Source organism: Lingula anatina, chromosome 7 (assembly GCF_051362555.1).
Source record: "Lingula anatina isolate TDL-2025a chromosome 7, LinAna3.0, whole genome shotgun sequence".
Lineage (NCBI taxonomy): Eukaryota > Metazoa > Brachiopoda > Lingulata > Lingulida > Lingulidae > Lingula > Lingula anatina.
Genome location: NC_141773.1, coordinates 7370804 through 7396877, shown reverse-complemented (window position 1 = coordinate 7396877; position 26074 = coordinate 7370804). Strand labels below are relative to the sequence as shown.

At 36.2% G+C, this 26074-nt stretch overlaps 2 protein-coding genes across 2 annotated transcripts; both read right to left on the bottom strand.

The window, feature by feature from the left end:
- Nucleotides 1–457: 457 nt before the first annotated feature.
- LOC147760686 (uncharacterized) lies at nucleotides 458–5763 on the bottom strand. Its single transcript, XM_087018530.1, has 6 exons — nucleotides 5620–5763; nucleotides 4661–4753; nucleotides 4085–4329; nucleotides 3657–3804; nucleotides 2451–2597; nucleotides 458–1555 (listed from the first exon to the last, which is right to left on the bottom strand). The coding sequence occupies exons 2-6, from the start codon at nucleotides 4740–4742 to the stop codon at nucleotides 1275–1277; spliced, it is 903 nt and encodes a 300-aa protein (XP_086874656.1). The 5' UTR covers nucleotides 4743–4753; nucleotides 5620–5763; the 3' UTR covers nucleotides 458–1274.
- Nucleotides 5764–8711: 2948 nt separating this feature from the next.
- On the bottom strand, nucleotides 8712–25398 carry LOC106167017 (uncharacterized). The gene is made up of 6 exons (XM_087018529.1): nucleotides 25212–25398; nucleotides 13707–13799; nucleotides 13132–13379; nucleotides 11207–11354; nucleotides 10475–10624; nucleotides 8712–9735 (listed from the first exon to the last, which is right to left on the bottom strand). The coding sequence occupies exons 2-6, from the start codon at nucleotides 13786–13788 to the stop codon at nucleotides 9461–9463; spliced, it is 903 nt and encodes a 300-aa protein (XP_086874655.1). The 5' UTR covers nucleotides 13789–13799; nucleotides 25212–25398; the 3' UTR covers nucleotides 8712–9460.
- Nucleotides 25399–26074: the final 676 nt, after the last annotated feature.

Sequence of the window (26074 nt, the reverse complement as noted above, 5' to 3'; positions counted from 1 at the left end):
GTGAATCTTCAGTAGTAGACTGAAATAGAGAACTCGGGCCTGTTTTACAAAATGATTTTTGCTAAAGAATCGTTCTTTACTTTATACCAAGGTTTAAGGTTTATTAACGGGTTTTCTTTACTGGGCATATATTCTATCTTGTAGACGGTAAATGGACTACCGATCTCATTTTGTATAACCTACTTAAAACAGTACTAGAACCAAGTTCGGAAGTCAAAAAGATGTCTTCTTCTATTTTATAAAGTACACCAAAGTTTTCAACAAGATGTGACACGAAGAAATGATAAAACAACTGAAATATATGAATATGGATAGGAAAGATAAGGAATAACGAGGAAGTTGCGCTGTACTTAATGAGAAGAACGTGGTGTTTTTCAGAAAATTAAGGAGCGGTGTAAGGCATATAATAACAATAATAATAAACAACAACCACAAGAACAATGATTATCATCATCATTATTATTACACTGAAGCTTTTGTCGACACCTTTCACTGAGTAAATTGGGAAGGCAATTTCACAAGAAGTAGAATATATATCCAAGAATTAAGCTACAAGCTAGTTTATTTGATAAACACACTGAGTCCGATGTTCTTTTTAAATTAGACTTCTCTTGAATCTTGTATTAGATTTTTTTCTATTTGAAATTTTCAGCAAATCTGTAAACTGAATCTAATAACAAATTCAGACGCACTAATTTACATTAAATATATAATTAAATAAATAAACAATCCTTAAATTAGTAAGTAGCTGTTAAAAGATTTCCAAAATACAGGTGGAAGCTCAGGATAAATCCTTGTTTTTTTTAGCTGTGTAAGTAGTTAAAAATGAAATTAAAACAGAAAAAAGTCATGTCGTTTTTAAAAATAATAATTAAAAACAAAACAAAACAAAAAACAAACAAAATTGTGTTTACGTTATTCAGTGTTTTCAGCAAATCTGCAGACTGGTCTAGCAATTCTACAGGGCACTCACCTTCTTTGAACTTTTGAACAGTGTACAAAAGTCTGAGAAAATATTAGAGATTATCACATTGTGATCATATATTGGGGGAGGACAGACGTGAATTTTTCAGAAGTTGACATAAGATATAATGAAAAAAAAAGCATTGTAATAATGCCAATGTACATGTATGCATTCACTTAATCATTCTGCAAATTAAGTCCTCTTTATATGTCACTTGAAATAAACTATGCTAGTTCGGGATGTTGAATTAATTATCCTTATACGGAATGTTGAATAAGACATCTTTATTTGGAATGCCTTTAAACAGACATCAATACTTGGGATACTGTGCCGGATGTCCCCCTGGGTAAGGGGGTGGGGCACTAGGGGCAGCCGGTGCCATTTGTGGGTTGTGAGGAGGCTGCTGGGGGTACCCGCCTGGCTGTGGCTGTGGCGGTGGCGGGTAGGCGACCGGTGGCTGAGGCAGGTACGCTGGCTGTGGCTGAGGCGGGTACCCGATCCCTTGATTGATCATCTGCGGGGCTATCTGTGGGGAATTAATGTTAGTTATGGGGGTGGATGTATTCAGGGTCACATTCACACTCGGCGTACCTGAAAAAAGGGAAAGGATATTTGAATGCTTAATTCATCTGGGACATCTGTACGAAATAAGTGTATTAGGGATGAATGTTAACCAAATTGCACAACGAAATTCAATACTTTATGCCTTAACTCTGATACACTTGCATCAAACTAAAGTAATAGACCTACTGTTAAAAATCACGCCATGCACATATTTCTTGTCAATTGCATTTGTGAATTAGATTATTTGTGCCAACGTAAAATTGTCTTCTCTAAAACTGCTTTAAGAAATGCTTCTCTGTTTGTCTGATTGTAATGTATCTTTATGTCCGGCTATTTGATTGATTGAATATCTTGCTGGATTGTTTTGGTTTGTAAAAATGCAAGCATATGAAGTAATGCAGCATCTAAGGGTGTATTCCCAGAGATTTAGATCGATCCAGAGATTAAGATTTAGAACGACCTAACTCCCTGGGGGTTCACGCTAAATTAGAGTCAGCCGAGCGCGCACCATAGTTAATTACCCCCTTACAGCTTTCAGTAGGCGGGACAGACGCTTAAGACGGCTAAGCTAACAGTAATCTAGTGAGACTCCCCATAGGGATAGATCGATCTAAAATCTATGGAAATGGGGTCTAAGCAACACAACTGTCGGGGATTAAAGAGTCTTCACCGCATTTAAGACTTAATATCCCGACGAGAGGCTACACGCAACAAAATATATTAATTAACACAAACTCTTACAAAACAGGAGTACTAATGCAAAAGCCCCCCAAAGGCCTTTGAAATTAAGTTGCTTTTTGAAATTTATCAGCATTCATCTCATCGAAACAACGCAATCTTAACCAATACTGGAAAATAAATCAAAAGATATGTACCAAGTCAATTCAAAATTTCAAATTTAAATGACAAAAATTGCACCTACTTGACGTTTCCCTTTCTCTGTACACCACTGTCGTCGTCTGCCTTTCCTTCCTTTTACAGATGCATCTACATATACAGATGCAGAATATCACGGTACCTATAGTACCCACCAGTCCGCCAATGATACCACCTACGTTGACGTATGTCACTGAAAGTACCAAAAACGTCGATGCTTTAACTTTAAACGAAAACGTTAATTCCAAGTCTTTCGAACGCTCTTCATTGAAACAGTTTGTACACGATATAAAAACTATTATCTATATAACGTTGGTGATCAGCAGAAGGAAAGTATCAGAGCCAAGTATGATGATATTTAATGAAGCCGTTTGCTTGTGCACTCGACTCGTTTTAAGGCCTTACCTTATATAACGTAAGTGGACGTGTGCAATTTGTGTGCACCGCCAAATAGTACTGCCAAGAATCCACCATATACATGTGTGTGTGTGTGTGTGTGTGTGTGTGTGTATATATATATATATATATATATATATATATATATATATATAAGACATTCAGAAGTAATATCTGAGAGTTCAGATTGAGAGAGATTCAGGGAGATAGCTCGAGTGAGCTACAAAGACAGACGCGAGCCATGGGAGATGGTTTAGAAGTTGAGACTTCACGTAGATCATGTAGCTAGAGAGCGTCATCAATAAACCATTGAACTGGTGTCTTTGGGTTTTCTTTGAGCGACTTTACGTAAATCTGACATGAAACATGGAAATGCGGATCGCGTTTTGCGCGTTATAAAAAATAGCATTACCTAAGTATAAAAAGATTTCGTTACATTGAGTGTCTTGATTTTATGCATATTATATACCATGTCCATGTCGACATTCTGCTGTTCGTTTACACTGGATGAAATGTTTACGGCACTGAATATAAGCTATTTAATATAAGTTGGCGACTCAAAATGACAATAGCAGAAACGCTATTTCTTGAAAATCTCTTTAGGCAATTAAAACTGTATCATTTCAATTTCTTGCATTTTAAAGAATGTTCCAAGAACCGTTTTATTCCCCAGTCACTACAGTCGCATTTTGATAAATTTTCAAAATTATCAATTTTGTTACTTGGCCGAAAAGGTAAAGCCGGCTATGGTACTGTTTGCTTTCAACGACACCTCTGAACTTTGGTTTTTTTTTTAACCTTTATGGCGTGCAAATAATGAAATCGATTTCCAGTTTTTGTTGTTTTCGACCTGTACCTGTGCTACTGCCACTGTCAATCTCGGAAACGTAGAAAGTAAAGTCATAGGCAGTACTCGAACTCGTAGTTGTCAGCTTCACAGTGAGGTATCTGGACGTGGAATAAATGGCCGACGTGGAATAGCCTCCACAGGTTATTGTCCTCAACTACAATAATAGTTAACAATAGGATAAGTCTGAAATCTAGGCTGTTTTGACTATTTTTTAAACTTTGTTCATTCCTCATTTACATCTCATAACGGGATATATTCCAAAAAGATTACCTAAACAAAACATAAGCATGCAGAATACCAACAGCGTCTTATTTAACTACTCTAAACATACCTCTTAGTTGGAGGGTGACAAAGAATGAAAAATTCTCTTACATACTTTGATATATCTAACGTAATGATAGACAAGGCAAAGTAGAAATGTACAAGAATCTCACCTTATTGCTGTATGTTGTTGAACCGTCATAGAAGGTTAAGGTTGTTCCACAATTGAAATAAGAACCGGACAGGAAGGATACTTTTACATAAGTTGAACTGTAGAGAGTATCAAAATACAAAGTGCACGTCCTGCTCGGCAGGGAGGGTTTGCGCAGACTGTCCTTCCACGCTTTCACGGTATGGGAATAGGAGTACACGGTCTTTGTTGAAGTACTACAATCGTTCTCACTGTCGTCCATGTAGTCTTGAAACAGAGATAAAAAGCAACATTTGCTTAGGTAGCATAGGTAGGTCTACATTCCTGTTCGATTTATAATGTCAGTTGGGATTTAGATGAGAGTGGGACTGGGGGGTTTCGGTCGTACGTGCATATGTATGGGTCCAAGGTTAATTTTATTACCTGTACCTTCGTTCATCTTTAAAATGTAACGATCGAAATATACGTTTCCAAGGTGGATAAAGCGCCAGTGGCGTAAAGGCGTAAACTTCCTCAAGTAATAATAATAATAATAATAATAATAATAATAGATAAGCAACCCATTTGATGATATAAAGGAGACAGAGCACTGACTTACACGTGGTACTAATGACCTCTTTCCAGTGCAATGTCATAATGCACAACACGACGAACAGGGCTGGAATCTTCTCGCTCAGCATGGCTTGTTATTCTAAAAAAATAAACTAGGGAAATAACATGCAACGCGTTATAACTTGTTGCTTCCGTTTGACTGTTTATCTGTCATTCTTGACCTTAGTTTATCATCAATTGCAACCTATCTCAAAGGTGACGGATTTGATTAAATTTTGATTAAAGGTCACAAATGGGCTAAATAAAAAGTGATAAGATTTTGGTGGTGATCCATTGATCAATGGATTAATTAATTCGGTCTGTTTTACTGTTAGCCATACAATGCAAAAACGTTATGAAGGGGTTTTGAAGAAATTTTCAGGAAATGTCGGACATAAGTAATAAAGAGGCGGTTGAGTATTTAATCACTTAACTAGTTAATTAATTAGCCAATCAATCAATTAATTCACTAAAATTAATACCAATAGAAAGTTAACACTTAATAACTTAATTGATAATTAATTTATGGTTATAATTATAGAATTTATAAATTCAATGATTAACTGACTGATGAATGATAAATGCTAATAAGCACTGAATGAGTTCCCTTTGCGGATGTCTTTCGCTCTTTGCTTTTCCTAGTTTTTGAATGTATTCGCACTGGCGCTATGAATGCAAAGTTCCTTTCGCGATCAAACCCAACAAGTGTCTCCAGGCAACCTTTATGCTCGTTTATTAATTGTTAACAGGAGATATGCTTCAATCAGCATAGCGTGTAGAGCCGAAGAATATAAAATGCATATATTTGGTTTTGAAGTCACCTAAAGACTTCATGCGCTAAAACATGGCTGCTATCAAAACGAAGCCCCGTGATAAATGTGTGGAGTCATATTCACAGCGTTAAAGCACAAAAACTAAACCGTCTTTAAAAGTGAAAACAACAACTAAAGCTGTAATTTTACTTACATCTTATAAGCTGTGCTTGTCTTGTTATGCGACTTCCTTCGGTGTCCGTTGACGATTCAATATATCAAACCTTCAATTGCAACCGTTTTATTAGTAATTTCGTTTTTAATGAGCTGATTGGGATGGTCCACGCTCTGCTCTTTATCGATCAATCAGCGTATCTGTTAAAGTCGGTCACAGTAGATATAAACAGCACAATACATGTCACGCGATAACACCAGTGCTGTTAACATACTTTCGAAATGGATTTTGGACAAAATGGATAAATGACCTCAGCGATGGAAATTCTCTATTTTTTTTCTGTTGTCTTTATTATTATTATTATTCTTTAGTAAAAGGGAGGTTATAGTGACTACAAGAATATAAGAAAAAATTCATAGCACCGCACGGAATAAAGGTATCACATCATACAAAAGAAATCATGCGCACTTGCTTTTCAATTACACAAACGTTCGGTAAAATTTGCAGACCCGATATTGTTGTGTTTATCACATCGATCTAGATAATGCAGTACTAGTCATTACGCGATACACTTGAGGACTTCAAAAGGGGTTTTCGTCTTTAGTATTTGCCGAACATTATTTAGAAATCCTGTACCAAACTCGCTGAAAAAAGTGATCAAAATAAAGCCATCTTGTTTCTTCTGTTGACGATGGTTCGCTGAATTTCGCGATCGTCTTATATGGTTGAAACTGTGCATGTTCCATTATTTACAGCCTGGAGAGTGTCCTTCTCTCTTGTAGGGAAGCGTACGTGTAAGGGTCACAACACCACACATACGTCACAACACCACACACGAAACTCACAACACTACAGACAAATCTCACAATACCAAACGAGCTCACAACACCACACAAACCTCACATCACCAAACGAGCTCACAACACCACACAAAACTCACAACACCACATACTGAACAACGCCAAACGAGCTCAGAACAACACACAAAACTCACAACACAAAACACAAAATCACAACACCAAACAAACTCACAACACCAAACTCACAACAAGAACAGGGGGCATTTTAAACTCAGAGGCTAGTAGCAAACCTGAGTATCATATGAATAATGTTTACACCGGGTGCCCATTCAAAATTGACCCACTTCAGAGGTCATTAAAGAATAATCAGTCAATTGTAAAGGTTGCAAATTAAAGAGTAGTGGCAATTCTAACCCTTCAAGAGAAAACAATCTATTTTTTATTTTAATCAGATCGTGTTTTTCAGAAGCAAGACAGACAGTCATGCCAAGCAGTCAAAGGAAACATATTTCCATATTTTCTATATCATATTTTAGTTTTAGACCTGGGAATTGTTTTCTACCCCGCTAATGTAAAGAAAATCTTAGATTGTCTGTTTAAAATTAAAAATATATATGGATTTTCTCTTTTTAAAATGTGCAGTGCTGCATTGACTTAACTAAAAATTATGAATGATCAGTTCCAGTTCAATCGATTATTTTAACAGTATCTAAATCCTTTCTTTTTGAGCCTTTCCTTTGTGATAATTATATATTACATATCGCTTCTGGGTGTTAAATCGTTTGAGCCATGTTTATAGTTTACAACATCTGCTGTTGAGACTGATGCCTGAATATCATATGACCGGCGTTATTCGCCAGGACTTTAAGGAAAACGTGTTTTAAATAGTTGGCGATCCTCAAATGTAGCTAGGATTGCTGATTGCTGTTTAGGAATAGATTCAGAAAATGACATTGAACTCTTTGTTCTTCGTTATTTCTTCAAGGACCGTACCTTACATAATTGGTGCATGAGCCAGTATGTCGGTCGTCCTTCCACTAGACTGCAAACTCGTACTAACTGGACTATTACCACGCAGTATCATAGCACCTGTCACACCCAACTCACCGAGAATTGCTTCAAAAGCACCCCGGCCGTCACCCTTGTGTTACACAAGCTATATGCGCTCTTGTAGAATTTATAATATTGTGTACAGGGTGTATTTTTTTACCAAATCCCCACGTAAACTAGATGTAAACAGTGGAGTCGTGTCACCGCAACTAATATTCTCTAACCAAATTGGGCTCATGACCTGAAATTTACTAGTACCAAGGCACACCCTAAACACCTTGAGTTTCTGAATTTTAATCTTAAAATTCAGACGTAATTTTAAGTCTCCTTCACCTCAGTAGTAGACTGGAATAAAGAAAACTAGGGCCTGTTTCACAAAAAAAATTTTATCAAGAGTCGGTCTTTACTTCTTTTCAGAACGTTTAATGTTAATTAACGAGTTTTCTTTACTCAGCACATATTCTATCTTGTAGAAAGTAAATGGTCTAACGATGTTTTTTAAATATATTTAACCTACGGTAGGCCTACTTGTAAGGTTTAGTTTACTTTTGTTGAGATTGAGGAGCCTGGTGTCCGGCTCATCTAATGCAATGAACATTCTTTTGCATAAATGATAACTTTTCATTCAGGGTGGTGCCCCATGAGTATGCACTTTATTTCATTCAGCACAGTTTCTCCGTAAGAGGAACACATGGTATACTCTTTCTTTTTGATCAGTTATTTTCGCTTTTGCTTACTTGCAATTTATAATTGGAATGTCAGAAAGAGGAATGTCAGAAATGGTGAGTTTTTAATACTGTTTATTGATTATTATTGAGTATTGATGATTATTGAATTTTATGTTTTTGTGTAAGTAAACTGAAGCATGTAAATAACCGGTAGTGAGGGCATTATTGTAATTTTCTTTTTCTATTCTTGTTTTTAGTTTTTACGTGTCTTGTGAATTCCTGCGTGAAATAAAATCAAGGTCCAATGAACAACTTATGCTTTTCGATGACTTTTAATTTATCTGTATAGCCCTTGCATGCTATACTACTAGAACGACGATTGGAAGTCAAAAAGATGCTGTCTTCTATTTTATAGAGTACACCAAAGCTTTCAACAAGATGAGACATGAAGAAATGATGAAACAACTGAAATGAATGAACATGGATGAGAAAAATAAGAAATAATGAGGAACTTGCACTGTACTGAATTAAAACAACGTGGTGATTTCAGAAAAAAAGGAGAGGTGTAAGGCATATAACAGCAATATTAATAATTATCAACAACCACAACAACGATTATCATCATCATTATTATTATTATATCGAACCTTTATTCGACATCTTTTATTGGGAAGGTAATTTCATATGAAGCAAAGTATATATATCGTTTTTCTTTAAATCCCACTTCTCCTGTATATTGCTAAGAACCTTCATTAGCATTTTAAAGAAAAGTGATTTTTTCTATTTTACATGTTCAGCAAATCTATTAACTGAATCTAATAATCAACCGAGACGTCCTCATATTACAGTACAAAACAATCCTTCAGCTGGTTAGTAGTTGTTAATAGAAATCCAAAATATTTGCGGAAGTTCAAGATAAAATTGTAGTTTTTTTAGCTGTGTGAGTGCTTAAAATGGAATTAAAACAGAAAAGAAAGCCATGCCCAAAAAGTCGTTTTTAACAATAAAATAAATACAAAAAACTGTTTACGTTATTCAGGGTTCACAGCAAATCTGCAGACTGTTCTATCAATTCTACAAGGTATTCACCTGCTTTGAACTTTTTAACAGTATACAAAAGTCTGCGAAAATACTGAAGATCAAAATTGTGATTATACATTGGAGGAGAAAAGACTCGAATTTCTTATAAAATTCATATGCTGAAATAAGATATAAGTAAAAAAGCATAATACCAATGTACATGTATGCATTCACTTAATCATTCTGCAAATTAAGTTTTTTTATATGTCACTTTAAATGAGCTATATGCTTGTTCGAAGTGTTGAATTACACATCTTTATCTGGAATGCCTTTGAATAGACATCAATACTTGGGATACTGTGCCGGATGTCCCCCTGGGTAAGGGGGTGGAGCATCAGGGGCAGCCCGTGCCATTTGTGGGTTGTGAGGAGGCTGCTGGGGGTACCCGCCTGGCTGTGGCGGTGGAGGGTAGGCGACCGGTGGCTGAGGCAGGTAAGCCGGCTGTGGCTGAGCCATGTACCCGATCCCTTGATTGATCATCTGTGGGGCTATATGTGGGGCATTGATGTTAGACATGGAGTTGGATGAATTCACGGTCACGTTCACACTCGGCGTACCTGGAAAAGACATAAGAAGGATATTTGCATGATTACGAAATATGTATATAAATGTTGAATGATAATCAAAATGTTAAATTAAAATAAATACTTTATGCCTTAACTCTGATGAACCTGCATCTAACTTAAGTAATAGAGCCAGTGCTAAAAACCAGGTTACGCACATTTTTCTCGTAAATTGCATTTGTAAATTAGATTATTTGTGCCAAAGTTAAATTATCGAAAAAAGGACAGTGCTATAAAATTGTCTTCTTTAAAATTGCTTTAAGAAATGCTTCTCTGTTTGTCGATTTGTCTTCTTTAAAACTGCTTTAAGAAATGCTTCTCTGTTTGTCGGACCATGTTTTTTATGTTCGCCTGTCTGTCTGTTTATTTGATATATTGAATACCTTGTTCGATTGTTTTGGTGTGTAAAAATGCAAACAGATAAAACAATGTGGCATCCATGCAGCACAACTGTCGGGGATTAAAGAGTCTTCACCGCATGAAAGACTTAATACCCCTACGAGAGGTTACACACAACAAAAGATTTTAATCAACACAAACTCTTACAATGCAGGATTTCTAGTGTAGAAGGACCACACAATCCAAAGGCCCTTGAAGTTAAGTTGCTTTTGAAATGTATCAGCACTCATCTCATCGAAACAAGGCAAACTTAACCAATACTAGGAAATCAATCATAAGATATGTACCAAGTCAATTCAAAATTTCAAATTAAAACGGCTAAAATTGCACCTACTTGACCGTTCCCTTTCTCTGTATACCACTGTCGTCTGCCTTTCTCTCCTTTTACAGATGCATCTACATATACAGATGAAGAATATCACGGTAATGATAGTACTGACCAGTCCGCCAATGATACCACCTACGTTGACGTATGCCACTGAAACTACCAAAGACGTCGAAGCTTTAACTTTAAACAAAAACGTTAATTTCGAGTCCATCAAACGCGCTTCATTGAGACATTTTGTACGCAATATATAAACGTTTTTCTATATAACGTTGGTGATCAGCAGAAGAAAAGTTTCAGAGCCAAGTAAGATGAGTGTCATGGTTTTACAGTATATACTTATTGTATGCTACTGTACCATGTTGACATTATGTTGTTCGTTTACACTGGATGAAATGTTTACGTCACTGCCTAATAAGCTATTTATTATAAGTTGGCGAATCAAAATGACAATTAAAAAATCTCTTAAGGAAATGAAAACTGTATCATTTCAATTTATTGCATGTTACAGAATGGTCCAAGAACCGTTTTAATCCTCAGTCACTACAGTTGCATTTTGATAAATTTTCAAAATCATCAACTTTGTTACTTGGCCGAAAAGGAAATAAATCCGGTTAATAAACTGTTTGCTTTCAACGACATCTCTGAATTTTGGGCTGTCTTTTTAACCTCTATGGCGTGCATATAATTTTAATTTAAATTAAAAATCAATTTCCGGTTATTGTTGTTTTCGACCTGTACCTGTGCTGCTGCCACTGCTAACCTCGGAAACGTAGAAAGTGAAGTCGTAGTTAGTACTCGAACTCGTAGTTGTCAGCTTTACAGCGAGGTATCTGGACGTTGTATATATGGCCGATGTGGAATAGTCTCCACAGGTCATTGTCCTCAACTGCAATAATGGTTAACATTTGGATTAGTCTGAAATCTAGGCTGTTTTTATTCATTTATTTTAAAAAAGCTCATTCTCATCTCACCACTGGATGTATCCCCAAAAGATTACCTAAACAAAACATAAGCATGCAGAATACCAACAGTGTATTATTTAACTACTCTAAACAGGCCTCTTACTTGAAGGGTGATAATGAAATGAAAAATACACCTACATACTTTGAAATATATACCGTAATATTAGACAAGGCAAGATAGGAATGTAGGGGGGGGGGGAGAGAGAACAAGATGGCGGTGTGTAACGAGGACTGTGCGTGAGCTCTGAGTAAACCATCGGCAACAGGCAGTAAGTCTGATTACTTTGCCACCGAATTTTTTACAAATGCACTATGAACTGCGGAAGAAGAAGCTAAGAAAGAGATTAGGACTAAAAGTTTTCTGCGTGGGTCTTTTTGAAAGTTTTTTTTAACTACTCGTTGATTGGGACACCACGTTACAAGGGAGGTGAGTGTCACTAAGAACTTATAAAAATATTCAATTACTAAAGGATTGCGTCGAACTTTTCGGACAGCGAATGCAATAGAGAACAATAAAAGATCTAAAAATACAATACGCCACTTCACCATACGATAGACAAAAAATACACCTGATTAAAAATGATGAATTGGAACTCCAAATAGATGATCAAACTTTTTTTGAACTGCTATTGTTGCAAATTAGAGGATTCTCTATATCATTTGCTAGTGCAAAAAAAAAAAAAAAAAAAGAAAATAAATGCAAATTGAAAGTAATTTTCTGGAGGCTCCATTGTGGTATAATCCGGGTATTTTGATCGAAAACAAGGCCGTATTCTTAAAACCATTACATGAGAAAGGCTTCCGGGTGGTGCTCGACTTGCTTGACCCAAGCGGCAACATGCTTTCATATAGAGAAATCACGGATGCATACACAATACGCCTCCCATTTACAAAATATTTTTGCCTAAGAAATGCTATCTATAATGCATTTCCCAATTTAAAAGAAATAACTCTTTCTCAGAAAACGTATAACCTGAAAATACCCAAACCGCTTATGATTACATGGAAAAAAAACTGTAAAGCGATTTATGATACGTTTATAAAAAAAACTGTATAACCCCTAAAAATGAAACAAAATGGGAAAGGTTCCTTAATAAAGCAATAACATGGAATCTTAGCTACAATCGTCTCCTGACAGATATAAAAGAATCCAAACTTTAGATGTATTCATAGAATTCTAGGGACAAAATAACCACTGTTCAAATATAAAATAGTTGATAATCCTCATCGCAATTTATGTAGCACAAGGATGGAAACAATTGAACATCTATTCGTAGATTGTGATCTCGCAAAAAACTTGTAGAAGCAAATCGAAAACTGGTTAAGGGAAGAAAAGGGAGCCAATATTCATATTTCTGCATCGGGTATTATTCTTGGAAACAATGATGAGAAATTCAATTTATTAATTTCCCAGGTAAAATATTACATTTACAGTAAATCAAAGACATCTGGGGGACATCTGTCCTTCAGGGACATCGAATACTATCTGTTTTAGAAAAAAAATGTTGTGCTTATCAAAATATCTTATTTATTTATGAAAATGATGAGCCATCAGTAGTAGTTGTGTGTGTGTGTGTGTGTGTGTGTGTGTGTGTGAAAGAGAAGTAAGCGAGGGGTAACAAAGAAGTATTGTATGCTGTAATTTACATTCCTTAAGTTCAAAAAAAAAAAAAAAAAAAAAGGAATGTACAGCAATCTCACCTGATTACTGTATGTTGTGGTAGAACCGTCATAGAAGGTTAAGGTCGTTCCACAATTAAAATAAGAACCGGTGAGGAAGGTTATTTTCACTCTTGTTGAACTGGAGAGAGTATCAAAATACAAGGTACAAGTCCTGCTCCGCGGGGAGGGTTTGTTCAGACTGTCCTCCCATGCTTTCACGGTATGGGAATAGGAGTACACGGTCTGTGTTGCAGCACCACAATCGTTATCACTGTCATCCATGTAGTCTTGAAATAGAGTTAAAATGCAACATCTATTTGCTGTCATTGATACATACTAATATCATTAAATCAAATTAATTTTACATTACAGGGTGGGACTTTGCCTTCAAACGCACGCTGCAATTTTTATTGATATGCTTTGGGCCCAAGATAAATTTTATAACCTGAACCTGCGTTCATTTTTAAAATGTAACGATCGAAATATACGTTTCCAAGGTGGATAAAGCATCAGTGGCGTAAAAGCATAAACCTCCCCTGATAATAACAATAATAATAATGATAATAGATAAGCACCCCATTTAATGATATAGAGGAGACAGAGCACCGACTTACAAGTGGCACCAATGACCTCTTCCCCGTGCAATGTCATCATGCACAACACGATGAACAGGGCTGGAATCTTCTCGCTCAACATGGCTTGTTATTCTAAAAGAAATAAACCAGGAAAATAACATGCAACGCCCTATTTCTTGGTGCCTCCGGTTGACTGTTTACCTTCATTCTTGACCTTAGTTTATCATCAATTACAACCGATATCGAAAATTACAGATTTGATTAAATTTGCAGTAAAGGTCGTACATAGACTTAATAAAAAATGATAAGATTATAGTGGTGATCCATTGATCAATTAATTACTTAATTCAGTCCGTTTTACTGTGAGCAATACCATGCAAAAACGTTATGGAGGGATTTTGATGAAATTTTCAGGATATGTCAGCCATAGTTAATAATAAGGTGATTTTGTATTTGATCAATTAACTAGTAAATTAACTAGTAATTTAATTAATTAACTAGCATTAATATTAACCACACACTTAACAAATCAATAACTTAATTGATAATTAGTTTATGAAAATAAATATACAATTAATAGATTCATTGTTTAACTAATTGATGAATGATTAATGCTTATAAACACTGCATGAGTGCCCTTTGCGGATGTCTTCGCTCTTTGGACGCTTTTCCAAGGTTTTGAATGCATTTGCTTTGGCGCTACATGTACAAGTGCAAAGTTCACTTTCGCGATGAAGTCCAACAAGCGTCTCCAGGTCACCTTTAAGCTTGTTTATTAATAGTTAACAGGAGATATACTTTAATATGTATAATGTGTAATGTATTAATTATGACTTGCCAATCTTGTATATCTTTCTTTGATACGGAGGTACTTGTTAGAAGATACTGTACATCGCGAATTCTGTAGGCTGTATGTGATATGTAAGAAATCATTCCCTTGCACACTAAGCTAGTTACAATTTAAGGTATTAGAAGGGAAATTTTACCCGACAAATGCAAGAAGGTTGAGTCATTCCATGAGAACCTTTCACAGGGTTTGACAATTTCATAACCAAACAGGTACATGGCCAGGATTGCCTGGGTAAGGCCGACCGAAGAAAACCTCACATAGGGAAGAAAGAACGTTAACAAACAAAAATTATCTCACACTACCTTTGCACCGTATGTAGAACGCAACTACTCCGCAAACGTTACAAAACTTTTTGACTCCACGCGCCGTCGCGTCAAGTACATTCTCCAATCCAGAGTATACTGTACAAAATTCTAAAATGTGAATTTGATTTATTTTAATATCGTTGCCTTATTCGTTGGTCGCACAATCAGCAAAATTTTGTGAAAAAAATCCTTTTAGAAGTTGAATGGAAATTTTATAATAATAATAAATACACTGGCGCTGTAAGTGGAAGGTTTATATTTGCGATCAAACCCGACAAGTGTCTTAAGACCACTTTAAAGCTTGTTTATTAATAGTTAACAGGAGATATACTTACATAATGTGTAATGTATTAATTATGACTTGCCAATCTTGTATATCTTTCTGTGATACGGCGGTTGTTGAAAAAAGATATTGTACATCGCGAATGCTGTAGGTTATATGTCATATGTAAGAAATAATACCCTTGCTCACTAAGCCAAAAACAATCAAAGGTATTATAGAAGGGAATTTTTACCCGCCAAATGCCAGAAGGTTGGGTTATTCCATGAGAATCTTTCACCGGGTAAGGCAATGTCATAACCAAACAGGTACATGGGCACGATTGACTGGGTAAGGCCGACCAAAGGAAACCTCACATAGGGAAGAAAGAACGTTAACAAACAAAAATCATCTCACACTACCTTTGCACCGTATGTAGAACGCAACATCTCTGTAAACGTTACAAAACTTTTAAACTCCACGCACCGTAGCGTCAAGTACATTCTCCAATCCAGAGTATACTGTACAAAATTCTAAAATGTGAATTTGATTTATTTTACTATCATTATCTTATTTGTTGGTTGCACAATCAGCAAAGTTTTGTGAAAAAAATCCTTTGAGAAGTTGAATGGAAATTTTATAATTATTAATTACACTGGCGCTGTAAGTGGAAGGTTTATATTTGCGATCAAACCCGACAAGTGTCTTAAGACCACTTTAAAGCTTGTTTATTAATAGTTAACAGGAGATAAACTTTAATCTGCATAATGTGTAATGTATTAATTATGACTTGCCAATCTTGTATATCTTTCTTTGATACGAAGGTTGTTGTTAAAAGATACTGTACATCGCGAATGCTGTAGGTTATATGTCGTATGTGAGAAATCAGACCCTTGCTAACTAAGCCAAAAACAATTAAAGGTATTACAGAAGGGAATTTTTACCCGCCAAATGAAAGCCGGGTTGTGCCATGAGAAACTTTCACAGGATTAGACAATGTCATAGCCAAACAGGTACATGGGCAGGATTGCCTGGGTAAGGCCGATCAAGCGAAATAAAACCTAGAGAAGAAAGTAAACACGCCTGGACGCGTAAGGGTTTGACTTTTGCACCGTAGGTGGAACGACACTACTCCACAAACGTTACCAAACATTTTGACTCCACGCACAGGCGCGTCAAGTACATCCTTCAATCCAGAGCACTGTACAAAATTCTAAAATATGCATTTGATTTAGTTTACTATCGTTATCTTATTTGTTGGTTGCACAATCAGCAAAATTTTGTAAAAAATCCTTTTAGAAGTTGAATGAAAAATTTATATTAATAAATATCGAGTTAATTATATAAATAATAAACTAATTGATAAATAATAGATGCTGAGTTGCGTTGGCGGATATCTTCTCTCTTGGAATACGGTTTTGATTGTATTCACTTTGGCGATGTAAGTGCAATGTTTAATATCGCGATCAAACCCATCAAGTGTCTTAAGGCCACTTAATAATTATTAATAAAGCTTGTTTATTAATAGTTAACAGGAGAAATACTTTAATCTGCATAATGTGTAATGTATTAATTATGACTTGCCAATCTTGTATATCTTTCTGTGATACGAAGGTTGTTGTAAAAGATACTGTACAGCGCGAATATAGTGGTTTGTATGTGATATGTTAGAAAGGCAATTAAAACACTTCTTTCCCAAAATCAGACCTTTGCACACTGGGCGAAAAACAGTTCAGGGTATATAGAAGGGAATTTTAACCGCTAATTGCCAGAAGGTTGGGTTGTTCCCTTAGAAGCTTTCAGAGGGTAAGATAATATCATAACCAAACAGGTACATGGCCAGGATTGCTTGGGTAAGGCCGACCGAAGGAAACCACACATTGGGAAGAAAGAACGTTAACAAACAAAAATGATCTCACACTTCCTTTGCACCATTTTTTGATACGCAACTACTCCGCAAACGTTACAAAACTTTTTGACTCCACTCGCCGTCGCGTCAAGTATACATCCTCCAATCCAGAGTATACCGTAAAAAATTCTAAATGTGGACTTGATTTATTTTACTACCATTATCTTGTTTGTTGGTTGCACAATCAGCACAATTTTGTAAACAAAATCCTATTAGAAGTTGAATAATAAATATTGAGTTGATAAATTAATCAATAAACTAATAGATAAATGATAGATGCTTATAAGCACTGAGTTGCGTTGACGGGTGTCTTCACTCTTGGAATGATGTTCCCAGTTTTTTTAATGTATTCGCTTTGGCGCTGTAAGTGGAAGGTTTATATTTGCGATCAAACCCGACAAGTGTCTTAAGGCCACTTAATAATTATTAATAAAGCTTGTTTATTAATAGTTAACAGGAGAAATACTTTAATCTGCATAATGTGTAATGTATTAATAATGACTTGCCAATCTTGTATATCTTTCTGGGATACGGCGGTTGTTGTTAAAAGATACTGTAAATCGCGAATGCTGTAGGTTATATGTCATATGTAAGAAATCAGACCCTTGCTCACTAAGCCAAAAACAATAAAAGGTATTATAGAGGGGAATTTGTACCCGCCAGATGCCAGAAGGTTGGTTTATTCCATGAGAATCTTTCACAGGGTTAGACAATGTTATAACCAAACAGGTACATGGGCACGATTGACTGGGTAAGGCCGACCGAAGGAAACCACACATAGGGATGAAAGAACGTTAACAAACAAAAATTATCTCACACTACCTTTGCACCATATGTAGAACGCAACATCTCTGCAAACGTTACAAAACTTTTAAACTCCACGCACCGGCGCGTCAAGTACATTCTCCAATCCAGAGTATACTGTACAAAATTCTAAAATGTGAATTTGATTTATTTTACTATCATTATCCTATTTGTTGGTTGCACAATCAGCAAAATTTTGTGAAAAAAATCCTTTTAGAAGTTGAATGGAAATTTTATAATAATAAATACACTGGCGCTGTAAGTGGAAGGTTTATATTTGCGATCAAACCCGACAAGTGTCTAAAGGCCACTTTAAAGCTTGTTTATTAATAGTTAACAGGAGATATACTTTAATCTGCATAATGTGTAATGTATTAATTATGACATGCCAATCTTGTATACCTTTCTGTGATACGGCGGTTGTTGTTAAAAGATACTGTACATCGCGAATGCTGTAGGTTATATGTCATATGTAAGAAATCAGACCCTTGCTAACTAAGCCAAAAACAATTAAAGGTATTACAGAAGGGAATTTTTGCCCGCCAAATAAAAGTTGGGTTGTTCCATGAGAAACTTTCAGAGGATTAGACAATGTCATAGCCAAACAGGTACATGGGCAGGATTGCCTGGGTAAGGCCGATCGAGCGAAATAAAACCTAGAGAACAAAGTAAACACGCCTCCTCTTTAAAAAAAAAAAAAAAAAAAAAAAAAAAAAAAAAAAAAAAAAAAAAAAAACGACCACGTCCAGTCAGATCGTATAGCATCTAGAACTCTGGCAAACAACTGGGCAATGATACTGTTCTAAGATGAAAGCAGGTTTAACCTTGTCAGAAATGATGGACGCGTAAGGGTTTGGGAAACAGCTGGTAAGAAGTATCTTTCCAATTTTCCACCTCTGGACGATGGGACGCACCCCGCATAATTCATAGCATGGGTTGTATTGGTTACTTTGGTGTGGGCGAGCTGGTATTGGTCAATGGATACCTTAACGCATAGCAATGCATCCTAGCACTGGAAAGGAATTTTAAAGAATTCTGTCGAGAATACCTCTGTGGACAATGCCTATCCAGTTAGGTTTCATAATGTAAAGCCAATGGAACAGGTGGCCATTTGCAAACCAGATCCAGCCCCCCCCCCCCCCCCCCCCCCTCTCCCAAGGTCAGCTCAATCACTAGATCAGAAACTCAATGACAATGTGTGGGATATCTTCGGAATAGCATTACTAATTGATAACCCTGGAAACAAAAATGACCTCATACTACCTTTGCACCGTAGATGGAACGACACTACTCCACAAACGTTACCAAACATTTTGACTCCGTGCACAGACGCAAGTACATCCCTCAATCCAGAGCATACTGTACAAAATTCTAAAATATGCATTTGATTAAGTTTACTATCGTTATCTTATTTGTTGGTTGCACAATCAGCAAAATTTTGTGAAAAATCCTTTTAGAAGTCGAATGAAAAATTTATATTAATAAATATCGAGTTAATTATATAAATAATAAACTAATTGATAAATAATAGATGCTGAGTTGCGTTGGCGGATATCTTCTCTCTTGGAATACTGTTTTGATTGTATTCTCTTTGGCGATGTAAGTGCAATGTTTAATATCGCGATCAAACCCATCAAGTGTCTTAAGGCCACTTAATAATTATTAATAAAGCTTGTTTATTAATAGTTAACAGGAGAAATACTTTAATCTGCATAATGTGTAATGTATTAATTATGACTTGCCAATCTTGTATATCTTTCTGTGATACGAAGGTTGTTGTAAAAGATACTGTACAGCGCGAATATAGTGGTTTGTATGTGATATGTTAGAAAGGCAATTAAAACACTTCTTTCCCAAAATCAGACCTTTGCACACTGGGCGAAAAACAGTTCAGGGTATATAGAAGGGAATTTTAACCGCTGATTGCCAGAAGGTTGGGTTGTTCCATTAGAAGCTTTCAGAGGGTAAAATAATATCATAACCAAACAGGTACATGGCCAGGATTGCTTGGGTAAGGCCGACCGAAGGAAACCACACATTGGGAAGAAAGAACGTTAACAAACAAAAATTATCTCACACTACCTTTGCACCATTTTTTGATACGCAACTACTCCGCAAACGTTACAAAACTTTTTGACTCCACTTGCCGTCGCGTCAAGTATACATCCTCCAATCCAGAGTATACCGTAAAAAATTCTAAATGTGGACTTGATTTATTTTACTACCATTATCTTGTTTGTTGGTTACACAATCAGCACAATTTTGTAAACAAAATCCTATTAGAAGTTGAATCATAAATATTGAGTTGATAAATTAATCAATAAACTAATAGATAAATGATAGATGCTTATAAGCACTGAGTTGCGTTGACGGATGTCTTCACTCTTGGAATGATGTTCCCAGTTTTTTTAATGTATTCGCTTTGGCGCTGTAAGTGGAAGGTTTATATTTGCGATCAAACCCGACAAGTGTCTTAAGGCCACTTTAAAGCTTGTTTATTTATAGTTAACAGGAGATATACTTTAATCTGCATAATGTGTAATGTATTAATAATGACTTGCCAATCTTGTATATCTTTCTGGGATACGGCGGTTGTTGTTAAAAGATACTGTACATCGCGAATGCTGTAGGTTATATGTCATATGTAAGAAATCAGACCCTTGCTCACTAAGCCAAAAACAATAAAAGGTATTATAGAGGGGAATTTGTACCCGCCAGATGCCAGAAGGTTGGTTTATTCCATGAGAATCTTTCACAGGGTTTGACAATTTCATAACCAAACAGGTACATGGGCACGATTGACTGGGTAAGGCCGACCGAAGGAAACCACACATAGGGAAGAAAGAACGTTAACAAACAAAAATTATCTCACACTACCTTTGCACCATATGTAGAACGCAACATCTCTGCAAACGTTACAAAACTTTTAAACTCCACGCACCAGCGCGTCAAGTACATTCTCCAATCCAGAGTATACTGTACAAAATTCTAAAATGTGAATTTGATTTATTTTACTATCATTATCCTATTTGTTGGTTGCACAATCAGCAAAATTTTGTGAAAAAAATCCTTTTAGAAGTTGAATGGAAATTTTATAATAATAAATACACTGGCGCTGTAAGTGGAAGGTTTATATTTGCGATCAAACCCGACAAGTGTCTTAAGACCACTTTAAAGCTTGTTTATTAATAGTTAACAGGAGATAAACTTTAATCTGCATAATGTGTAATGTATTAATTATGACTTGCCAATCTTGTATATCTTTCTTTGATACGAAGGTTGTTGTTAAAAGATACTGTACATCGCGAATGCTGTAGGTTATATGTCGTATGTAAGAAATCAGACCCTTGCTAACTAAGCCAAAAACAATTAAAGGTATTACAGAAGGGTATTTTTGCCCGCCAATTAAAAGTTGGGTTGTTCCATGAGAAACTTTCAGAGGATTAGACAATGTCATAGCCAAACAGGTACATGGGCAGGATTGCCTGGGTAAGGCTGATCGAGCGAAATAAAACCTAGAGAACAAAGTAAACACGCCTCCTCTTTAAAAAAAAAAAAAAAAAAAAAAAAAAAAAAAAAAAAAAACGACCACGTCCAGTCAGATCGTATAGCATCTAGAACTCTGGCAAACAACTGGGCAATGATACTGTTCTAAGATGAAAGCAGGTTTAACCTTGTCAGAAATGATGGACGCGTAAGGGTTTGGGAAACAGCTGGTAAGAAGTATCTTTCCAATTTTCCACCTCTGGACGATGGGGCGCACCCCGCATAATTCATAGCATGGGTTGTATTGGTTACTTTGGTGTGGGCGAGCTGGTATTGGTCAATGGATACCTTAACGCATAGCAATGCATCCTAGCACTGGAAAGGAATTTTAAAGAATTCTGTCGAGAATACCTCTGTGGACAATGCCTATCCAGTTAGGTTTCATAATGTAAAGCCAATGGAACAGGTGGCCATTTGCAAACCAGATCCAGCCCCCCCCCCCCCCCCCCCCCTCTCCCAAGGTCAGCTCAATCACTAGATCAGAAACTCAATGACAATGTGTGGGATATCTTCGGAATAGGATTACTAATTGATAACCCTGGAAACAAAAATGACCTCATACTACCTTTGCACCGTAGGTGGAACGATACTACTCCACAAACGTTACCAAACATTTTGACTCCGCGCACAGACGCGTCAAGTACATCCCTCAATCCAGAGCATACTGTACAAAATTCTAAAATATGCATTTGATTAAGTTTACTATCGTTATCTTATTTGTTGGTTGCACAATCAGCAAAAATTTGTGAAAAATCCTTTTAGAAGTTGAATGAAAAATTTATATTAATAAATATCGAGTTAATTATATAAATAATAAACTAATTGATAAATAATAGATGCTGAGTTGCGTTGGCGGATATCTTCTCTCTTGGAATACTGTTTTGATTGTATTCTCTTTGGCGATGTAAGTGCAATGTTTAATATCGCGATCAAACCCATCAAGTGTCTTAAGGCCACTTAATAATTATTAATAAAGCTTGTTTATTAATAGTTAACAGGATAAATACTTTAATCTGCATAATGTGTAATGTATTAATTATGACTTGCCAATCTTGTATATCTTTCTGTGATACGAAGGTTGTTGTAAAAGATACTGTACAGCGCGAATATAGTGGTTTGTATGTGATATGTTAGAAAGGCAATTAAAACACTTCTTTCCCAAAATCAGACCTTTGCACACTGGGCGAAAAACAGTTCAGGGTATATAGAAGGGAATTTTAACCGCTGATTGCCAGAAGGTTGGGTTGTTCCATGAGAAGCTTTCAGAGGGTTAGACAATGTCATAACCAAACAGGCACATGGCCAGGATTGCCTGGGTAAGGCCGACCGAAGGAAACCACACATAGGGAAGAATGAACGTTAACACACCTCCTCTTAAAAACGTTTTATGATATAAAGTACGCTGAATACTTACAAGATTTAAATCACGAATAGGGCAAATTATGTTTCTGAGTTAACCGTCAGAAGACAACTGCACAATTGCAGTAATTTTGGCAGGGTTGTTGTTAGGAGAATAGTGATCACCGCCTTGTTGTTAGGAGAATTGTGATCACCGCCAGACACCGATCACGTCCATTCAGATCGTACATGTACAACAGAACTCTGGCGTTGGCACCAGGAAACATCTGGGCAATGGTACTGTTCTAAGATGAAAGCAGGTTCAACCTTGTCAGAAGTGATGGACGCGCACGGGTTTGGGGAACAGGTTGTAAGAAATGTCTTCCCAATGGGCACCTAAAGCAGAACAATGCATCCAGGTACTGAGAAGGAATTTTTGGTAATTCTGTGGATTGAAGAGCGACAGTCACAGAGTAGTGATTATATAATAGTCAGAGCTTAATCACAGTGTTTACCCGGCAAGAATAAAGCTAACCTGAACTGATTGTTTTAACATTGTTTTAAAATTAATGTGAGATGACACGTGCCAAACAGTGAAGTTAACCCGAGAGATTGTAATCCAGCTTTTTAAATTAATTTTCTTTGATGATTTTAAGTATGAAGAAGGCTTTTTGTTAAGTTTGGAGTTTAGGTCGTAAACATTAACTATTTTTTATCGTTTTGAATTACAGAGGTGCAGAGTTAATATCAAACAACGAGATAGAAACATTTGTATCAAAATTAAGGCTAATTTTTTAGATAATATTTTAGGCGTGTTTAATTATAATTCTTCCTACTTTGTGTGCTGCATAACCAAGGAGTCAGTCTTTCGGCCGGCCACACTTCGCCTTGTCAAATAAAGAAATTTTTGATATTCGACAACGGTCCAGTTCCCCAGACAACCTTTGCGTGCAGTTAATGGGAAGATTGTTTACTGTTGATGAACAAATTCAAAGGGACAGAAATGTTAGGGGTGTAGATCGGAGAGGTCCTGTTTGCAAATATAGACTGAAATATATTAAAGATATGGCCTACAAATGGTTATTACTCAAACAACTGACAAGTCTTCTTGGAAAAATGCATTCCATTCATGAACAAAGCAAATAAAAATAACAGGACCTACTATAAAGATAAAGTTCAATCGTTTTATAGTAAGTATATAGCAATAACGGTTTGAAGCCTAATATATATTACATGTACAAGTATCAGTAGTGTTTTATTTGATCTTTCATAAATTCATTTATATGTGAATTCAATCAATTCATAGCTAAAATGTACACGAAAGTTGCTTTCATTACCGCATCTTTTTGGTAAAGTTACCTTATAAAAATCATTGTTGGCAAATTCTAATACTTAAAATCACCGTATCAGAGTACAGTGAAACCACCGCGCATCAAAGGTCAATTAACGCTTAGACGAACACTTTATTGCGACCACGCTCAGCTTCGATCTTTATTTCAGCGAGCTAGGGTTAGGCTCTTTTGTTAGCAGAAAGTAAAACACGATAATTATCCGACGGGGCAGGACATGGTACTATTGTTAACAGGCCCAAACAGAGCATGGATGACAAGGTTATTTCCATGGTTACTGCGCCAGGCCGTATGAACAACCCGCAGCGACCCGCAGAGTAAGTAAGGGGACTTTCTGGTGGGTCTGTACCTCTGTGGACAATGCCTATCCAGGTATGTTCCTGAATGATAATGCAACAAGTGATTATTTGCAAAACAGATCCAGACACCTCCATCTCCCCTGGCCAGCTCAATCCCTAGATCAGAACCTCATTGAGAATGTGTGTCATACCCTTGGAAATGGATTACTAATGGATAACCCTGCAAGCAATTATTAACTTATATTAACTTTGCACCGCATGTGGAACGCCATTACTCCACATACTTTTTTGATTTGGTTGCACAATTGGCAAAAGTTTGTGAAAAATTCTTTTCGAGGCTGAATAAAAAAACGCTGGTTCATGACATGATTTTCTGAATCACTTAACACAGAGGTGACGCTTTTGCTGGGAGAGTAACGCGTTTGTTTGCTCGTTTATAAAAAACGAAGGCAGTAGTGTCGGAAAATTTATTAAATTTCATCATTTACACTCTGAAAATGTAAGCACTACATAGTAATGCAAGGGCCTGATGTTATTTTTAACACAGTTTGGTTTCTATTTCAGATAAATGCCGCATCATCCCGTAAAACGCGATTATCTTGTAGCCCGAAGTAGCGTTTTATACTTTTGTAAACAAAGATATTGTTAGCTAGAATAATCTTTCATTTAAGAACCTAAAAATGAAGAATATATATGCATATATGTGGTTTTGAAGTTACGGACTTCATGCGCTGAAGCATGGCTGCTATCTAAATGCATGGAGTGCCATTCACACCGCTCAAAGTACAAAAATAAATAAATAAATAAATAAATAAATAAATAAATTGCCTTTACAAGTTTTAAAAAACAACAGCCAAAGCTTTAAAAAACTGCAATTGTACTTACATCTTATAACCTGTTGCTTGTTATGCGACTTCCTTCGGGATCCGTTGACGATTGCAATCGATTTATAAGTAGTTTCCTTTGTAAAGATTGATGGCCCAGGCACTGTTCTCGATCGATCGATCAACTTATCTGACATAGTCGAAGTCGGTCAGAGGAGAGATAAACAGCAAAATACATGTCACGCGACAACACCTCTTCCGTAAACATGTGATCTAAGTTAATTTTGGACAAAATGGATCAATGACCGAAGTGCTGGAAAATCTTTATGTTGTCTTTGCTATTGTCTTATTCTTTAATAAAATAAGGTGATAGTAATCACGAGAATGTAAGAAAATAAAATGCAGGAAATAAAGACATCACATTTTAATACAACAATGACCACACTTACTGTTTTCAGTAGTGGCAGATTTGATTTCAGAGAAAGAAAAATCAAACCAAATTGCCACCCTCTTGAAATTAGAATTTTGACTAGCTGAATCATAAATCTTAACCGTATCAAAAGGCGTCGTTCGCCCTCTAAAATACCAAAATAAGGGGTGGGGAGGGTCGGCTTCACATCCTTCAAATGATCCTGGAAAACATGCCCCTGTACATTTTCGGTAAATTCTGCAGATCCGTTATTGTAGTGTTTATCACATCGCTCTAATCAGTGATGACAAACCGTGGCATCTATCCCATTAACAAAATAAAAATTATCACTTAGTACAATTTTTTTGCGATACACTTGAGGACTTCAGAAGGGATTTCCGCCTTTAGTATTTGTCGAACTTAGCTATGAAGACCTGCACCAAGCTAATTAAAAAACTACAACACAATGTGAACAGATAGAGCCATCATATCTCTTTTCTCGTCGATGATTCATC